The sequence below is a fragment of the Equus quagga genome, chromosome 11 (genome assembly GCF_021613505.1).
Source record: "Equus quagga isolate Etosha38 chromosome 11, UCLA_HA_Equagga_1.0, whole genome shotgun sequence".
In the NCBI taxonomy this organism is placed as follows: Eukaryota; Metazoa; Chordata; class Mammalia; order Perissodactyla; family Equidae; genus Equus; species Equus quagga.
Window position 1 is genome coordinate 93,617,610 of NC_060277.1, and position 16,972 is coordinate 93,634,581.

General features: G+C 55.0%; 2 protein-coding genes across 3 annotated transcripts in view; one reads left to right on the forward strand and one right to left on the reverse strand.

The window, feature by feature from the left end:
- The first annotated feature begins 184 nt into the window (after positions 1-184).
- Positions 185-4,974, forward strand: RPL19 (ribosomal protein L19). The gene is made up of 6 exons (XM_046674211.1): positions 185-260; positions 1,192-1,298; positions 2,781-2,903; positions 3,544-3,664; positions 4,054-4,164; positions 4,767-4,974. Exons 1-6 carry the CDS (start codon positions 256-258, stop codon positions 4,888-4,890), a joined length of 591 nt encoding a protein of 196 aa, XP_046530167.1. The 5' UTR covers positions 185-255; the 3' UTR covers positions 4,891-4,974.
- Positions 4,975-10,096: 5,122 nt separating this feature from the next.
- Positions 10,097-16,972, reverse strand: part of STAC2 (SH3 and cysteine rich domain 2) — a 12,923-nt gene continuing 6,047 nt past the window's right edge. For both annotated transcript variants that reach the window (XM_046677692.1, XM_046677691.1), the window contains exons 2-11: positions 15,924-16,230; positions 15,455-15,552; positions 15,188-15,278; positions 14,040-14,152; positions 13,879-13,951; positions 13,726-13,787; positions 13,152-13,249; positions 12,722-12,773; positions 12,222-12,359; positions 10,097-11,652 (exon numbers count right to left, since the gene is read on the reverse strand). In XM_046677692.1, the coding sequence (XP_046533648.1) occupies positions 11,548-11,652; positions 12,222-12,359; positions 12,722-12,773; positions 13,152-13,249; positions 13,726-13,787; positions 13,879-13,951; positions 14,040-14,152; positions 15,188-15,278; positions 15,455-15,552; positions 15,924-16,230 (1,137 nt within the window). In that variant the 3' untranslated portion in view covers positions 10,097-11,547. The remainder of the gene's footprint in view (positions 11,653-12,221; positions 12,360-12,721; positions 12,774-13,151; positions 13,250-13,725; positions 13,788-13,878; positions 13,952-14,039; positions 14,153-15,187; positions 15,279-15,454; positions 15,553-15,923; positions 16,231-16,972) is intronic.

Sequence of the window (16,972 nt, forward strand, 5' to 3'; positions counted from 1 at the left end):
AAGTCGGACTATACCACTTTGCCTTACCGAAGGGGTATATTTTCTATGTTTTTAAGTTTAAAACCGACTCTCTATATTAGGCTTCTATTATTCCGCGTCTTTACAGAGGTTTAAGTAAGTTGGGGTGGTAGGAGATGAAAGAACCCGAGGAGAATACAGGCGAAAGCGGAGTGGGGGATGGGCTCTCCCCCTCACAGATAATGGGAGGAGCCTGGCCAGACGGAGTTCTTTCCTTTTGCTGCTGCGGCCGCAGCCATGAGGTGAGGGCATGTCGGTCTCCTGTCTTGTTTGATCCGGCCTGCCGGGGGACAGCCGGGCTCGGTACCGCGGCCCTGGGTGGGAGAGATGAGCTGGAGGGGCCCTGACGCGGCCGACCCCGGAGTGTGGGGTAGGCCGGAGCACACCAGGCCCCGGCCTCTAGAGGGTGGGGGTGGGGAGCGTCCCGGGAACGCGGGGCCTGGGGAAGGCGGGCCCCGCGCGGGTCGGAGGCGATCCACGCGGGCAGAGGAAAGGCAGCGGCGGGGACTAGGCAGTGGCCTCCTTACTGGCTGGGCGCACCTGGATCCGAACCTGTCTTTGCTTCCATATGACGTAGGACAGGCCTCCGATTGCCGAGACTTGGGCGACCCCTAGCACTTTGACGCCTTCCACCCCAGAGACCGCTCATGAGAAGATGAAGGCTAGCTGAACGTAGTTTATTACTGTGATAAGACGAGGAAAAGGAGCCTGGGTAGCAAAGGACTAGACTAGACTAGCAAATTGGGTCCACTGGCCTCGGATTCTTCGCTTTAAACATTTGTTTTTAGAGCAGGATACCAGAAAAGGGCATAAGCCCCCACTTCATCCCAATTGTATCTGTCAACCTCATTTTCCAGAAGAGAAAACTGAGGCACATCTTGGACTTTGTCTTCATCCCAGGGTGGCCAGTTGCCCCCTACAGGAACGCACAGCCCTAAGCTTTAAGAAAGATCGTCATATAGGAAAGATTCTTATTCTGAAGATGTGGCGTTGGTGGCAAAAGTCTTGGGGGAGATGTATTCACCCTTAATACTAAGTGCACGTACACATCCACTTTCCCGTATGTCATGTTTGGTAACCACAGAAGACTTTGGTGGGCAGCTCTTGCTGGGGATGCTCATTCTCACCCAGGAATGGCTTCCAGGGCCTGATGGTGTTTTCTCTTTGTTACAGTATGCTCAGGCTTCAGAAGAGACTTGCCTCCAGTGTCCTCCGCTGTGGCAAAAAGAAGGTCTGGCTGGACCCCAATGAGACCAATGAAATCGCCAATGCCAACTCCCGTGAGTTCCTGGGGTCTATGTCCCTTCTTTGCCCTACCCCTTCCTCCTCCATGAGATGAAAGGTGACACAATTGTGTTGACTCTTAACAAACCTAGGAAATCTCATAGTCTGGGGGTCTTGTAAAATGGAGGAGTCCCAGGAGTGCAAGGATGCCAGATGTTCTCCTGTCATTTGCCAGAATGACAGGATAGAAGTTAAAGGAACCACCTGATGTTTTAATGATGATTACTAGAGTAGCTATTCTGTTGTATAGCTATGTGAAGGAAGAGGTGCAGGGACTGGGGTGTAGAGATGGCTAAGGAAAGGAAGTGGTGAGTTTGAAAGACCTGAGGCCTCAGATTTTAGTAGAGGCCTATTGGCATAGAATAATTCAAGGCAGTTAAACAGTTGTCATCCTGCAGATAGCATCAACATACCCACATTAATTCCATGTAACGTGGTTACAGAAAAAGAGTATTCAGTGACATTTGTTAAAGATGGTAAGGCATGATTTATTCAGGACCATTATGAAAGACATAGGGACCACTGCAATGTGGGGGAGAGATGGGGCTCAAATCTTAATATAGCATGGGCAAGTAGGAATTTATAGCCAAGGAGCATGGTGTGTGGGTCAGTGGATGGAAAATTAGTAAGAGGAAACATTAGAGGTAAGAGAGATTCTGGCTAAACTGACCTAACAGGGTTCTTGGCGAAGACAGGCCAGGGTGATCATACCTGACCAGGGGAATGGCGGTTGATGATGAACCTGATCTGACATCAAGGGTAGGGGTTTCTGCTTAAACTGACTTAAGCAGCTTTTTACTAAAACTAGAATTTACAAGGAAATGCACAGATGGGCCTAGGAGAAGGTTCAGGAGATTGATGAAAGTTTGGTCAAGCAGAGAATCTTTGTCAGTATCACAGAATTTCTCAACCTGCTTGGATTTGTGGTATTGTTTGTGCTCAGAGCTCCTAACCTTGTTTTAGACCAGTAGCTAATCGGTGAGAAAGATAGGATCTGAAGGACTAGGCTGTGTCTGTACACTACCTTGATCACGCATTCCCAAATATATGTATTTTTAGTATGCTATAAAACATCTACCAGGGCAGAAATGTTTAGAAGTTCCAGTATAGCCACCGTTTTGTTTTGTTTTGTTTTTTAAGATTTTATCTTTCTTTTTTCTCCCCAAAGCCCCCTGGTACACAGTTGTATATTTTTCAGTTGTGGGTCCTTCCGGTTGTGGCATGTGGGATGCCACCTCAGCATGGCTTGAGGAGTGGTGCCATGTCCGCGCCCAGGATTCAAACTGGTGAAACCCTGGGCCACCAAAGCAGAGTGTGGGAACTTGGCCACAGGGCCAGCCCCAAGCCAAACCACCGTTTTTGAGACCACTCGGCTAGGGATGTGAGCACTGTCTCTGTCCTGTCCTGTTTGGACTCTGGGGCTGGTGTTCTTGGGGCTAGGCCCCAGCTGACTGACCAGGTCTGTTCTGTTTTCCCAGGTCAGCAGATCCGGAAGCTGATCAAAGATGGCCTGATCATCCGGAAGCCTGTGACTGTCCATTCCCGGGCTCGATGCCGGAAAAACACCTTGGCCCGCCGGAAGGGCAGGCATATGGGCATCGGTAAGTGTGTTCTTCCCCTTTCTCTAAGACTTAAGAAATAATAAATGTTTAAGTCTGGACTGAGATATATTCAGGATCTTTTTCTTCCCATTCTATCTCATCTTGAGCCCTTTTCTTACTCTGCATGTGTGCTTTTCTTCTGTATGAATCAGAAAGTTGACAGTAGTGTTGGAGTTGAAGGTATTAGTAGAAAGAGGTCACATTTGTTGAGCATCTGCACTATGCCAAGGATTCTGCAGGGTGCTTAAATCCATTGTCCAGTAAATCCTGAAACCACTGTCGAGGGTCAGGATGATTTAGGGAGATGAAGGTCACACCACCTTTAAAGCCCTTTCCAGCTTCGCATACTGCCTTGGTGCATACCGTGTCAAGTCCGCCTTCTGCATGGAGTGAATGGGGGATAATTGCCTTGTTTGTGCTTCCTTAAAAATTGAGTAAAGGAAAGAAATTAAATACTTGGGATCATCATCTGTAAAATGGAAATAATGCTACTTAAAATAAGATGAAGCACTAGGCACATGACCCGGTGACTTATAAAGTGTTTCAGAAATTGCCAGCTATCATTGTGACCATTAGCTGGCTCTAGTAACTGACTTGAGCCCCAGATGCACATTGTGGGCCTAACTCATCTTCCCTGCAGGTAAGCGAAAGGGTACTGCCAATGCTCGAATGCCAGAGAAGGTAACCTGGATGAGGAGGATGAGAATCCTGCGCCGGCTGCTTAGAAGATACCGTGAATCTAAGAAGATTGACCGCCACATGTAAGCACAGCTTCCTCTTGGGTGGGACCCCACTCACCCACCCATCCATTTGTTGCTTTGATGTCTTGATCTTTGCACAGATTTAAGCTCTGTCTCATTGACCTTGGGGACGGAGTCCTGTATCTTAGGCCTTTCTAAGAAAGTTCTTCCGTTCTGTCCTATTTTTCTTTTTTCCCCCCATAAACCATCAGGATAGCCCAAGAATTGAATTTGTCTGCTGGTCGAGCTCTTCTGTCCAGAAACTGCACAGTCTTGGTTTAGGGGAAGTAGTCCCTGCAGCAGAAGAGAGGAAAGGAGCCCTGCGTACTTAGGGACCTTGTGTGGAGGGGCAGACCACAGAGCCAAACTCTGATCCATTGCTGACCAGAGCCTCTGCTTGTACCCTTCAGGTATCACAGCCTGTACCTGAAAGTGAAGGGTAATGTGTTCAAAAACAAGCGGATTCTCATGGAACACATCCACAAGCTGAAGGCAGACAAGGCTCGCAAGAAGCTTCTGGCGTAAGTTTTTTCAGGAATTGGCCTCTGTGTCATGGGGGCAGATTCTTTAACCTTCATTATAAGGGATCTTCTGAGACATTTAAAATGTGCTGATGGGCCAGCCTCATGGCGCAGCCGTTAAGTTCACATGTTTCACTTTGGTGGCCCAGGGTTTGCTGGTTCGATCCCGGGTGGGGACCTATGCACCGCTAGTCAAGCCATGCTGTGGCAAGCGTCCCACATATAAAGTAGAGGAAGATGGGCATGGATGTTAGCTCAGGGCCAGTCTTCCTCAGCAGGAAAAAAAAAAAAAAAAGCAGGATGGTAGTAGATGTTAGCTCAGGGCTAATCTTCCTCAAAAAAAAAAGTGTCGATGCCTGATCTTGACTTGCCTGCGGTCTGTCCAGAATTCAGCTGTTGTGTTACAGGTATATGCTCCTCTGTCCTGTACACACCCACACACCACCTCCCATCATTGTTGGGATAGAAATTGGGTTAGTTGAAGCTGAAGCTCTTGGTGGCCTCAGCAACTCGTATTCCACCAGCTGTCTAGGCTCAAGGGAGAAGTCTGGGCATGTGCTTCTCTCTGCCCAGCAGCTCATCTTTTCTCTTCCATTACCCAGGGACCAGGCTGAGGCCCGCAGGTCTAAGACCAAGGAAGCACGCAAGCGCCGTGAAGAGCGGCTCCAGGCCAAGAAAGAGGAAATCATCAAGACTCTCTCCAAGGAGGAAGAGACCAAGAAATAAAGCCTCCCCCTTTCTTGTCTGTACATAGTGGCCTCAACAGTTCGGTAGATCAACCATTCAATAAAACAAGCCTGTGTCTGCCTACCTCTGCTTCCACAGCTTCTGACTGCTTGCTGCGTCTTCACTGTTTAGAGGGTCAGAACTGGCCACACACTGACGAATGGGATGCAGGCCCTGTCTAGGCTGCCTGTTTGATTTCCTTCTTGGCCCCTGGCCTCTAGGGAGGCACATGCCCCCTCTATCCATGGGAGAGATGTTTTTACCTTGTTTGAGTGGGGTGCGGGGCCTAGGAATGGCTTCTACCCAAGCCTCCGAAATACTGTGCTTCAAAACTGCCCTTTTCAGCAGAACAGGGGTGGCACCTCGGAGGCGGTCTCAAGTGTTGCTTGGGAACCAATAGTTGTGACACAGTTGTCACATTGTTGAAAAAGCAACAGAGATGGGGCTCGCCCGGTGGTGCAGCGGTTAAGTTGCTATGTTCTGCTTCTCGGTGGCCTGGGATTCGCCACTTCGGATCCCAGGTGCAGACATGGCACCACTTGGCAAGCCATGCTGTGGTAGGTGTCCCACATATAAAATGGAGGAAGATGGGCACGGATGTTAGCTCCGGGCCAGTCTTCTCAGCAAAAAGAGGAGGATTGGCAGCAGATGTTAGCTCAGGACTAATCTTCCTCAAAAAAAAAAAAAAGCAACAATAGTATGCTTACACTTCTCAACTGTGCACTCAAGTCCAAGGTTGAAATAGACTGCTCTAGAACTCCAGGACAATGGTGGTTTCAACTACCACCAGTCTGGAAGCTATGACACTGTATTCCAACTGCTGATTACTGAGCTGCCTTTAAACAGCCTTACTGTAGTGTAACTGAAGCTGTTTTGAGCAGCCCAACTTGTAAACTGTTTTTTCTGTCCTATCAGGTTTGGTTTATACCCATCACATAGGGCCCAAAGGAAAAGGCTTAGCAGAAATTGGAATAAAGGCACATAACATAGAAAACGCTGTCTTAAGCCATTGTGAGTTGGTTAATGAATTCATACCCCTCTTACAAATAGGAAGTAGGTGCTATTTTGCCACTTAACTGGTAGTCATAACTGCCAATAAGTTTTTCGATGAAGTAGTTGCTCGGTGAGCCAAGTACTGTTGGGCACTTTGCATTGCCTTATTATTGACTGCAATCTTTATAACGTAAAGCAGGGTGGTTATTTTCTCCATTTTGCAGACATGAAGTGATGGGTTGGAGTCAGACAACCCGAACTAATGCTCAGTGTCGTGGGTGGGGAAAATGGATTCAAGACGTTTAGAAGTAAAATGGGACTTTGTAGACATTGATTGTGGGGGCTGAGGAAGAAGCCTGGCTTGGTCCCAAGGCCTTGAGCTTGGGAGAACTGGGCAGGAGATACCTTTGGTGATCAGGAGAAGGAACCTCGAAGGGTTGAGTTTTGGATATATTGAGTGGATGGTGGTCTGAGGGACAGATATCCAGGTGGAAGGGGTTGTCAGCCAGTTAAATACACGAGTGTTGGGGCTGGCCCAGTGGCGCAGCAGTTAAATGCACACGTTCTGCTTTGACGACCCAGGGTTCACCGGTTCGGATCCTGGGTGTGGACATGGCATCTGTTGTCAAGCCATGCTGTGGTAGGCGTCCCACATAGAAAGTAGAGGAAGATGGGCACAGATGTTAGCTCAGGGCCAGTCTTCCTCAGCAAAAAGAGGAGGATTGGCAGTGGGTGTTAGCTCAGGGCTAATCTTCCTCAAAAAAAAGAAAACAAGAGTGTTGACTCCGCTGAGAGGTCTGGGTTGGGGCTACCACCTTTAGTACTGGGCTCAGCTAGGACTGGCATGCCCATCCTGGTTACCTCCCTGCCCTTCATCCCTCTGCTGAACTTCGTTTTGGGGTGCGAAGGCCAACCCTTCAAGGGATGTACCGGGTAGCTGTTCCCTTGCACACCTGCCTGGGAAAGGCAGGGTTAAAGTGGTCTTGGGGGTAGCAGACCCCTCTCCAGATATGCCTCTAGTGTTCTTGTTCAGTTCTAGACAGGGTGCGAGAGGGGCGTAGCCCAAGGCATGGAACCCCGGACTCAATGAGAAATGCCCAGATGACTTCCACCAGCACCCAGGTGCACCAGAGCCTGGGGTGAGAGGACACTGACCGGGGGTCCCTGCTGCCACTGCAGCAGCCTGTGTGCACTTTTTCCTTTAGCTCCTGCTCCAGTCCTTTGCCATCACAAGTGGGGGTGCTGTGGCCTAGAAGGGGAAGGGCCTTGGCCAAGCTCCCAGCTTGGAGCGGGGGACACCTCTTTCCCAGACCTGGACCAGAGGAGCAAGGGCATTGAAGGCCACTCACCTCCACCCCCTCTAGGCAGTAGAGGGACGACAGGAAGGAGAATAAGGTAACCCGAGCACAGGACCCTCATCAGGGTCCTGAGCCTGCAGCACAGAAACCAGTTCCCAGCCTGAACCAGGAGATGGTGCTGTTCTCCCACAGGTCGCTGCAGGTATGGGCAACCACCTGACTTTCTGTTGCTTATTGGGGGTGGGGAGGGAAAGGGTACCAGGTTATAGGAGCTTCTCTCTTAGAAAGCCTTGAGTTTAGTCACTTCTTTCTTAAGCTCACCCCAGGCCTGGAGGTCACCTCTTGCCATCATGGGCCTCTAACTCCTTCCCAGAGGAGTGCCTGGGAGGTCCCCTTAGCAGGCAGGTCCCCTAAAGTAACTGCTGGATCTCTTCCAGGTCCTGAAGCCTTGTGAAATTCTGCTTAAAAGATGTGTCCATTCTCTCGAGAGCATACACCTGGTCCTATCATATAATTCTGCATGCCCTTTAAAGGAGTTCATGGCCCCCAGGTAAAGACTCCCTGAGCAAGTCCAACTCTTCATTTTCTGGAGGAAGAAACTGAGGCCGGGAGGGGCCCCTGACTCCCTAGAATCTCAGCATTGCATGGACGCTAGCGCCTGCCTTTGATTCCTCCGTACGTGGGAGGGTGTGACTCAGAGTGGGCTGCAGCCAGGGAGCTGAGCTCAGCGGCTGCTGCAGGGCCACGAGCTGGAGAGGGGTTACAGGGTCCTTGGCCTCCTTCCTGGTGCTCTCTCTGAGGCTAAGAGAGGGACCACCTTGGCTGGCTCCCCACACAGCACAGGGAGGGCTGAGGCTGGAAGTACACCACATGCCCCCAGCCTGCCCCAAGCACTGGGAGGAGGGGGTTAAGGATGGAGGGTGAAGAAGGCCGAAGGGGCCGAAGGGAGTGGCACTAGCAAGATGGGTGGGCTTGCGCAGAGGGATCACTCTGTCTGTCTCCCCCCCCCCCCCCCCGCCCCGTATCCATCTCTCTGCCCTTTGAGGCCTCCTGTCTCTGGCTCCCCGACGTCCCTTCTTTTTGCGTGTCCCTTAAGCCTAGGTAAAATTTATCCCCACACAGTACATGACAGGTTAAGCTCAGGCTGATGTGGGTCAGACAACAGAGCCAAATGTGGGTTGGCACCACCAGCAGGTTCCTGGGCATCCTCTGCCCCAGGCCAGTGGTGTTGCTGGCCCAGCCACCCCCGGAGTGGGCACAGAGGAGGGCAGAGGCTATAGTGGGGGCACCAGCTGTTCCCAGCCCCCAGGCTGTGAGCATGCTGTCAGTGGTTCAGCCACCAGAAAAAGCTGCTGTGCTCAGCAGTGCGGCAAATGGGCTGGGGAGGAGGCGGAGGTCCAGGCCAGCTGGTGGCAGACACAAGTGGGGTGTACAGAAGGCTTGGCTGCAAGGCTCTCACTGTCTCCCATGGGATGGGGGTCTTGATTCCTGGAGCCCCTGGCCCAGCATGTCAGGGTGTTTCTATCTTGTTGGTTTAAGGCACTAGGGCCCCAGGGTGGGGTGAGGAAAGAGCTAAACTGGGAGCCAAGGGACATGATTTCTAAGACTGGCTGGACCACTAATTTACTGGGTGACCTTGTGCAAGTTATTAGTCCACTCTGGCCCTCAGTTTCCCCATGTATAAAAGGGGAAAGGTTGGCCTGGATAATCTGTATGACCCTAGTTAAGTCACCTAAAATCTCTGCCTCAGTTTCTTCATCTGTGAAAGGGGGTACCACCACTTTCCTCACTGGGTCATTGAGACATCCCTGGCATGGTTCCTGCGGCACAGTAGCTGCCTATTTATGCAAGCTCCCCTCTCTTTAAGCCTTAGGGACTGGGTTTATGACCCCTTTTTCCACTCTCACCATCAGGGGTCTTAGGAAGGGGGAAGTCATCCTCCTCCTGCTCCGCCCGCCCAGCGCCTCCAAGCTCTAGCGCCTTCCCTGGGTGAAGGGGCCCAAAGAAAGCTCAGGGGCTGGTCCCACCCGGCCTACCTTGCTTTGGGGTGGGAGGCTGGAAGCCGGAACTGGATGGGTGCCTATGAGGAGCAGCAGCCCTCACCCCCTCTGCATTCTGGCAGCACCGGCGGTGCCCTGGCACCCCCGCAGCCAGCCTCTGGCTCCCTCCGCGCTCCCCTCCGCCTATAAATAGCTTAGGACGTGCCTGCCGCGGCGGTGACGCGGCCAGGCCGGCGGGGCGGGCGGCCGGGAGAGAGGCTGCTCTGCCGGCAGGTGGGCGGCGGGCACCGCGGCGGGAGGGGCGCCGCCGCCCGGCCCCCTTTGTGCCAGGCTCCCGATGACGGGCGTGACTGAGTCATCTCAGGGCCCCACTGTCCGCCACTGTCCCCGCTGCCAGCGTTTTTGCCTCGGGCTTAGGGGGCTGCGGGGGATGGGACTGATCTCCGATGGGTATTGAGCCCCCAGGCCCGGAACTGGTTTCGGGGCTGGTTTCGGAGGGTGGGCGAGAACAGTCCGGACGTGTGTGATCCTGAGATGGTGCCCGCCCCCTGTGCGACTCAGGGGCGCATCGACCAGAAAGCGACCGCAACCCTTCCCTCTCTCCCTCCAGCGTCTCCCAGACCTCTTCCCACCCCCACTTCCTCAGGTCCTTTCCACGACGTTCTCCCGTTTGGTTCTCCCCAGCCCCTTCTCCCAAACACCTCCCAAATCCCACCGATCTCAGGCTGCTTGGGTGGAAGCGAGTGAGGAGGCTTGGAGACCCCTGCAGTGTCAGCCCCACACCCCTCCTCTCTGAGATCAACAAATTCTTCCTCCTCAGGCTTGTCCCCTCTCAGTATCTCCAGCCCCCTCCTCACTCCTTGCCCTTTTCCTTCCTCTATCCCAAGCAGATACACAGAGCAGACAGGTTGGGACAAGAAACATTTACTTAGGGGTCTGGGGGCTCTGCAGTGCCCCAGCAGACCCATCATGCAGCCTCATGTACAGTGGGCATTGGGCCCGCCCCTGGGACATTGCTGGGGGGGCCTCATGGCAGCAAACAGGGCAGTGTGGCTTGAGCCCCCCCTCTGCAGGGGAGCAGTGGGGCAGGGGCCAGTGGGAATGAGGATGTGTCCCTCCCACTCCCTGGGAGGGTGTGACTGTGCCCAGGATGGGGCACTGGCTGGCACGATCAGGGGCACAAGAGGAGGAGGCTCTGAGCTTGGGAGGAGAGGGAGGTTGGCACCAGAGAAAAGCAACCTGCAAGGGAAGGATCCCCTTTATGTGTGCCCACTCCACCCCCAGGTTGTCTAGCCCCTTCCTTTCCTCGTGGCCAAACAGAATGTTCCACCTTCTTTGTCTGTCTTCCACTCCCTCTTCCTCCTACAGCTCTGTGTCCAGGACAAGGGAGCAGATACAGCCAGAAAAGGGACCCCCAAGGCGACAGCCCTGTCCTGGGCACAGCCTGGAAGAAGCGGTGAGGAAGGACCACTGCGAGGTCAGTCCTGAGGGTGGGGCTCCTGGGGGAGCCTGGGAGGCCTGGGACGGGAACTGAGAAGCACAGGCTCCCCTGGCTGGTGGTCCTGCCGCTGGGGGCTTTTAGTCCTAACAGTGAAATGGGGATCGTTTTGAACCAAGCATGGGTCAGTTTTTGTTCTCAGATGGGTTTTTGTGTTCAAGCCGCTCTTGGGTGTCCTTTTCCAGTGGACAAGGGTAAGGTGAGGCGGCTCTGGGGTGACTGTTCTACCTGAGGGCACAGTCTGATTTGCCACACCCTCCCCGGACCTCAGCCCTTCCCTCCTCTGTCCGCCCAGGTTTCAAGTAATGGGAGAGATTCCCGCAGAACTTTCCTGAGAATTGATGGAGTGACAGAGGTGGTGAGACCAAGAGGTGGACTCAGGACCCTCCCAACCCAGGGTGGAGGGCTGAGGGACCCAGGAAGGACCTTCCCAAGGCCCCACTTCCAAAGGGGCAGCCGCATGGCCACACACACATAGACCCAAGCAGAGGGGCAGTGTCAGGCATGCAAAGGTGGTGTGGGCACAGGAATGCTCTCTGGAAGAAGCAGCAGGTACGTTCCCCAGGAATGCCCCCAGGGTTGGACTCAGCATGGCAACTGGACAGGGGGTGCCTGGCACTGGGGGGACCTATCTGGAACTTCCCCCATCTCTCACTTTCTCCTCCTTCTCCACCCCCCAAGTCCCAGAGGAGCAACCCCCTCAGGGCACCCCACCCACTCAGTGCCAAAGGCTCCCAAGCCACGGTGAGTGGCCCCTAGGAGAGAGGCGGAGGGAGGAAAAATGTGGGCAGAGGCCTTCTCCCCCTCCAGGGCCAGATGCAAGGGCTGGGCATGGGCAGGGGTGGCATCTGGGTCCTCTTGGCTCCTCTCAGATCTCAGTCAGGGTATAGGCTGGCACCAGGCCCCGCTTCTTGCCGCTGCTGACGCGGATGAAGCCGTCAGCATCCTTGCTCCTGCCCATGCCCACACAGATCTGAGCGGGAGAGACATGGAGCTGAGGCCTGGCACTGCCTGCAGCCCTTGGCCCGAGTCCTGCTGATGGTTCCCAGGGGGCCATCCCAGGGGACGATGGGACCAGCATCAGATGTGGATGGAGCCCTCCGCTGGGGTGATGGGAGCAGATCCCATGAGAGTACAGGGAGCAGCAGAAAGACCAGGACATCAGCAGATACTGAATAGCGCTTTAGTGCTGACCTTTGAGATCAGCTGGTCATGCCTGGCCCCACTCCCATTTCGCAGGGCAGCTAACAGAGGGAGAAGTTTACACAAGCCAGAGGCAGAGCCAGCATTCGAACTCGAGCCTCTAGACTCCTAATCTAGGGCTCCTCCCCTCCTCCAAGCTGCCCCTGCCTATGTTGGTCAGCAGCCCCAGTTCCCCAGCAGGGAAGGACAGGAGGACCCTGCGTCCCACCGCCTCTAACCTGTCTTCCCTGCTGCTGCCAGGCTGTGAGTATCCTCCTCCAGGGCACTCACCCAGCCAGATCCCATGCTGCCTCTCTCCCACGTCCACCTCTCCAGCCACCACAGGGCCCAGGCACTCACCTGATTCTCCTTGAGGCTCATGTAACCCTGTTCCTTGTTCCCGGAGAATGGTTGGCAGCAGCGCCAAACGTTCTCGCCTGGCCTCACCCGCTGCACAAAATTGGCTGGGAAGAAGCCAACCCGGTCACCAATCTTGCCCTGGGGACGAGGTTGGCAATGAGCACCAGCGCCACCCCCGGCCGCACCACTTTCTCTAGATCCAGTGCCCACTCGGAGCCCATGCCGTCATCCTCCAGACCCTGGGCTCTCTTCATTCAAGCCTCCCGGCAGCCAGGTGGCTTCTGGTCTGGAAAGGGTACAAGGTGGGCAGAGGGACAAAGCTGAGGCAGGGAGGATCAAACTGAGAGCAAGGCCCAAGGGTTGGTCCTAGGCTTGGCCAGTGCCAGCGGCTACAGAAGGGGAGATGTTTGGGGCCTGGAGAGAAGGTGGGGCAGTGCCCATTGAGAGAGGGGTTGGCTGAGGCGCCTGCCATGGGCCCTCTGCACCCCCTGCCAAGTCACCTTCCACCAGTCCTCATTCGAGTCATCCACCAGCACGATCCGGTCTCCAGGCCTGGGAGGAGAGAGCTGGGGTAACACATGGGCCAGAAGGGACCTGCCCTCTCTGCGTCCCAACAATCCTGGGCCCCCAGACCCCCTGCGTGGCCCCCAAGCTGAGGAAGGCCTCTCGATGCCCTCAGAGGACACTGTGTGACCACAGGTATGGCAGGCACTCTGGAGGACAGAGCCCGGGCAGGTGGCAGGAGACATCAGCACCAATCACTCTTGGGCTCTGTGCAGCTCCGGCTCCTCTCTCGGCTGAGCAGCCTCAAGCATGCAAGGAGGTTCCTGAAGGGCCCCCTTCCACTCATGTTGCAAGCTCTGGGACTGCGGACCCCTGAGGTGGGAGCAGGCGGCTGCCCAGTGGGGCTGGGCCGCAAAGAGGACTTACTGTAGAGCCAGGTCATTGTTTTCCTGGGGTAGAAACTTGTAGAGTGCGACGTAGGAATACATGGGCCCCACGTCCTTTCGCAGGGGGGGTTTGGGGACCTGTGGAAAAGCTCTGGGTCAGTGATGGGAGGGTAACCCCCTCCTCACTCCACCCACTATCCTTTTGCCCTGACCTTGCCTACCTTGGGGGGCTAGGAGGTGGGACACGGTGCTCCTGGGTCAATGACAGGGAGAGGTCAGACTCTCCCACTTGCTGTACTCACACACCCCTGGGGGGACCGGGCCAGGGATGGAGAAGGGGGATACTCCTCTGCCTGCTGCACCCTGGAGCTTCCCACCCTTGGGGGAGCAGGAATGGGTGCAATAGGTGTTAGGCCAGTGGTGGGAGGGGTAACAGCCCCTGCTCCCCGTGCCTACCCGCCCTGGCATTGCCTGTCCGTGTAGACTGAGGATAAATGATGGGGCAGTGATGGCCCCACTCACCATGCTCTCACCCACCTATGGGCCAGCGACAAGAAGAAGCGACATCCCCTTCCTGCCTGGCCTGGGGGGGCTCAGTGCCAGCATAATCTCACCTGTTGTCCAGGGCTCTTCTCCTCTGCTCCTGACCCTTCGCTCTCCGCTGGGGCTGTGAATACTGGGGATGCCAGGGTGGGGCCAGGGTGTGAGACAGCAGGGAGCAGTTCACATTGTGCTCCATTCCTGCCCTTTGGTCCCCAGCCACTCACCACTGTCACCAGGACCCTCCTCCGAGCTGCGGATGCTGCCTTCCCCATCCTCATTCAGCTCATCCCGCTCACTCTGGGGTCAGAGAGAGGGAAGGGCTCAGCCTCTGGAGCCTCACCCTGAGACCCCTGCCCCCAAGGCTCTCCTTTGGTGCCCACCGTACCAGGCTCCGCGTGGGGGACTCAGAGGTGCTGCTGAAGCTGGAGCGGTTCATCAGTGCTAAGGAGGTGCCATAGCGCAGGGTCTCGTAGACAGGGTCCACCTTCCCGCTGGCCCCTGCCAAGGATCCACCCTCAAGGCCAGGCACCCAGCTGCCAGCCTTGCTCTGCCCTGAAGCCCCGTATCTCTGGTCCTGGCTCCCCCCACCGCAGCTCCCCAGCTCAGCATGCTCTAGGCCGAACTCCCCATCTCCCCTCACCTGCCCTTCTCAGGTCTTCCTCATCCCAGTGAGAGCTCCAAGTCCTCCCATGGTGCCCACGCAGAGACCAGGAGGAGCCTTGACCCTTCACTCTCCTCACTGCCCAGATTCATTCCATCACCTAGTCCTACCGCCCAGACATTTCCAGAATCTGCCCACTTCTCTCCATCTCCACTGCTACCAGCTTGGTCCAAGCTACCAAACTCTCTTAGCAACCGTCACGGCCTCACAACTGGGCTCCCTGCTTCCGCTCCAGCCCCTCCAATCCACACAGGAGCCAGAATACTCTTGTAAGGACACAAAAAGTGCCCTTAGAATAAAGTCCAAAGAACAATTCTAAAATGGGCCCCGCTCTGCACCCATCGTCACGTTGCACCCTCTTGCTCTCACTCCCTCAGCCCCAGCCACACCGTCCTTTCTTTAACTGTGTGCCCCTTCCTGCCTCATGCCACCCTCTGCCCACACCAGCCTTCCCCAGATCCTCAGGGGACTAACTCCCCATCCTTCATGTCTGTGCAAATGAGGACGGTGCCTGCTTTATCCTCTCTTTATTTCCTGCCTGTCTCTCTTCAGGCGTTCATCCGAATGATGACTAAGTGATGTTTGTGTGATCATCCATTTCTAGATGGATAGCTCCCTTCCTAGACCGTGAACTCCACCTTCTTTAGTGTTGTGTCCTTGTGTCTAGCACAGTGCCTGCACTTAGTAAGTGCTCAATAAAGTGTTGACAGATGAGTGAATGAACCCGACATTCAGGACAGGAGCATCCAGAGAAGGGAAGTGGTAGCAGTGTCAAGAACTGGCAGTGCCACGTGACTCAGGTGCCCATCTGAGGAATACATGAGTTTCTCATGGCACCACATTGGGATCAGGGCCAACTGGGGGACACTCACCCGTGGGTGGGGACTCTCTGCTTGTGACACAGGCGGGTGGCGGCTCATGCACCAGGAGCGGGGAGCTGAAGTTGCGGCGGAAGGAGGAGGACTGTGGCAAGAGGGGGCAGAGAGAGGGCACGGGGAGGTCACAACTCACCGAGAGTTTGGCTTCGCCCAAGGCCAAGGACCACCCCACAGGAAGAACTAGCCTTGAGGTGCACTCATTCCCCCACATGCCAGTCCTGGGAGCACTCAGCCAGCTGTCTTCGCATGGTCGCCACTCACCGTCTTGCCTGGGCATTGCTGGTGGGAGATCTCCTCGGAGCACCAGAGGTGGACGCTGACTTTGCAGGTCTTACATCGCAAGCCCTGCTTGGAGTTTCCTGGGAAGAATTTGGGTTCGGCAAGAGAGGTTGTTCAAGAGGGGATGCACCCATGGGCGAGGAGCAAAGGAGGCGGGTAGGGTATGGGGAGAGTGCGGGGGTTGGGCATCCTCATGCCAGCCTTGGAGCCTTGTGCCTACCCCTCATACAGTCGGGATGTGAACTGGCACTGAAGCCTGTGTTGTTAGTAAACACAGCAACGCTGGGCATCCACCCTGCCAAGGGTGCTCATTTGTCCAGCCAGGGTGAGGGGCACAGTTAGGATTGGGAGCCCTGAGTAGCCAGGCCCCAATGTCAGGCAGTTCCCTGGACCCACTCCCAGCATGCACCTCGGCCCCTTCCCTTGCCACCTCAGGGTCTCAGGCACCTACCCACAATGAGCTGGTGGCACAGCTCACAGGGGCTGGCTCGCTTGAAGACGTGTTCCTGGAAGCTGTGCAGCCTCACTGGTTTGAGTGGTGCCAGGGGGCTTGGGATTGGGCAGGGGGAGGGGGCTGGGGTGGACAGGCCCCTGTCTGTGGAGGCCGGTGGTGGGGAGGGAGGGGGCAGCGGGGTTGGGGGCGTCAGCAGCACCTCGGTGGGGCACTTGAGCTCAGAGCCCGAGCGAAGGAGGAAGTTCTCCACACTCTTACTTCGGAGGATGGTTTTGAGGGAAAATGAGCGCTTGAACCACTGGAGCTGAGAGAGGAAGAGGGCCTGTGAGTGGAAGCCGTGAGGGGGCTGGCTTCCCTCCAGGACATCTCCTTGGTCAGCAGCAGCCTGAAGGCTGAGGGCCAGAGGTGATATGAAGTATGGAGAGAGAGGCTGCCAAGTTGCAGCAGGTGGGTCACAATCCCAGATGCCTGCAGGAGCCGGGCAGGTAATCTCCAGGGGTAAAGGAGTTCTGGCTGAGTAGGCACATAGGAGTGGTGGGGCCTGTGGCAAACTAGAGACCCAAGGAGCAGCTGCTGGCCTTTCTGGCCAATAGAGGCTACTCTGTATGGCCAGCCCAGTGTTGCCAGGTTTTCCAATTTTTCAAAAGAAATCCAGACTTTTATGTGAAATTGGATAGAAACAAATTCAGGAGGTTTTATTTCCTTTTTTCTTTGCAGAAATAGCAGTATACTATTTTTCCTCTGCCTTGATTTTTCACTTAACAGTAAATCTTGGTAATCGTTCTATACGAATACATAAGGAGTTTCATCATTCTTTTTTATGGCTATACAGATTTCATTGTATGGGTGTACCATTTACTCGAGTTAAAAAAAATAATACTCTGGGGGCCAAACAAAACACACCAGGTCCCCAGTTTCCAGCTGTGTTCTTGAACAGCCTAGGGGGTGGGGAGTGGTCATCCTGCACCCTCATCCTCAGGGCTGATTCTCCCTCCAAAACACCTCCCCAGCCCCTCGCCTACAATCACCTCCCCAGCCCCTCGCCT

Bases quoted from the DNA above. Each gene is read 5' to 3' on its own strand.
- RPL19 (XM_046674211.1), top strand. The intron at 2,904-3,543 runs GTAAGTGTGTTC...TCTTCCCTGCAG, and splicing joins GGGCAGGCATATGGGCATCG to GTAAGCGAAAGGGTACTGCC. The intron at 4,165-4,766 runs GTAAGTTTTTTC...TCCATTACCCAG, and splicing joins GCTCGCAAGAAGCTTCTGGC to GGACCAGGCTGAGGCCCGCA.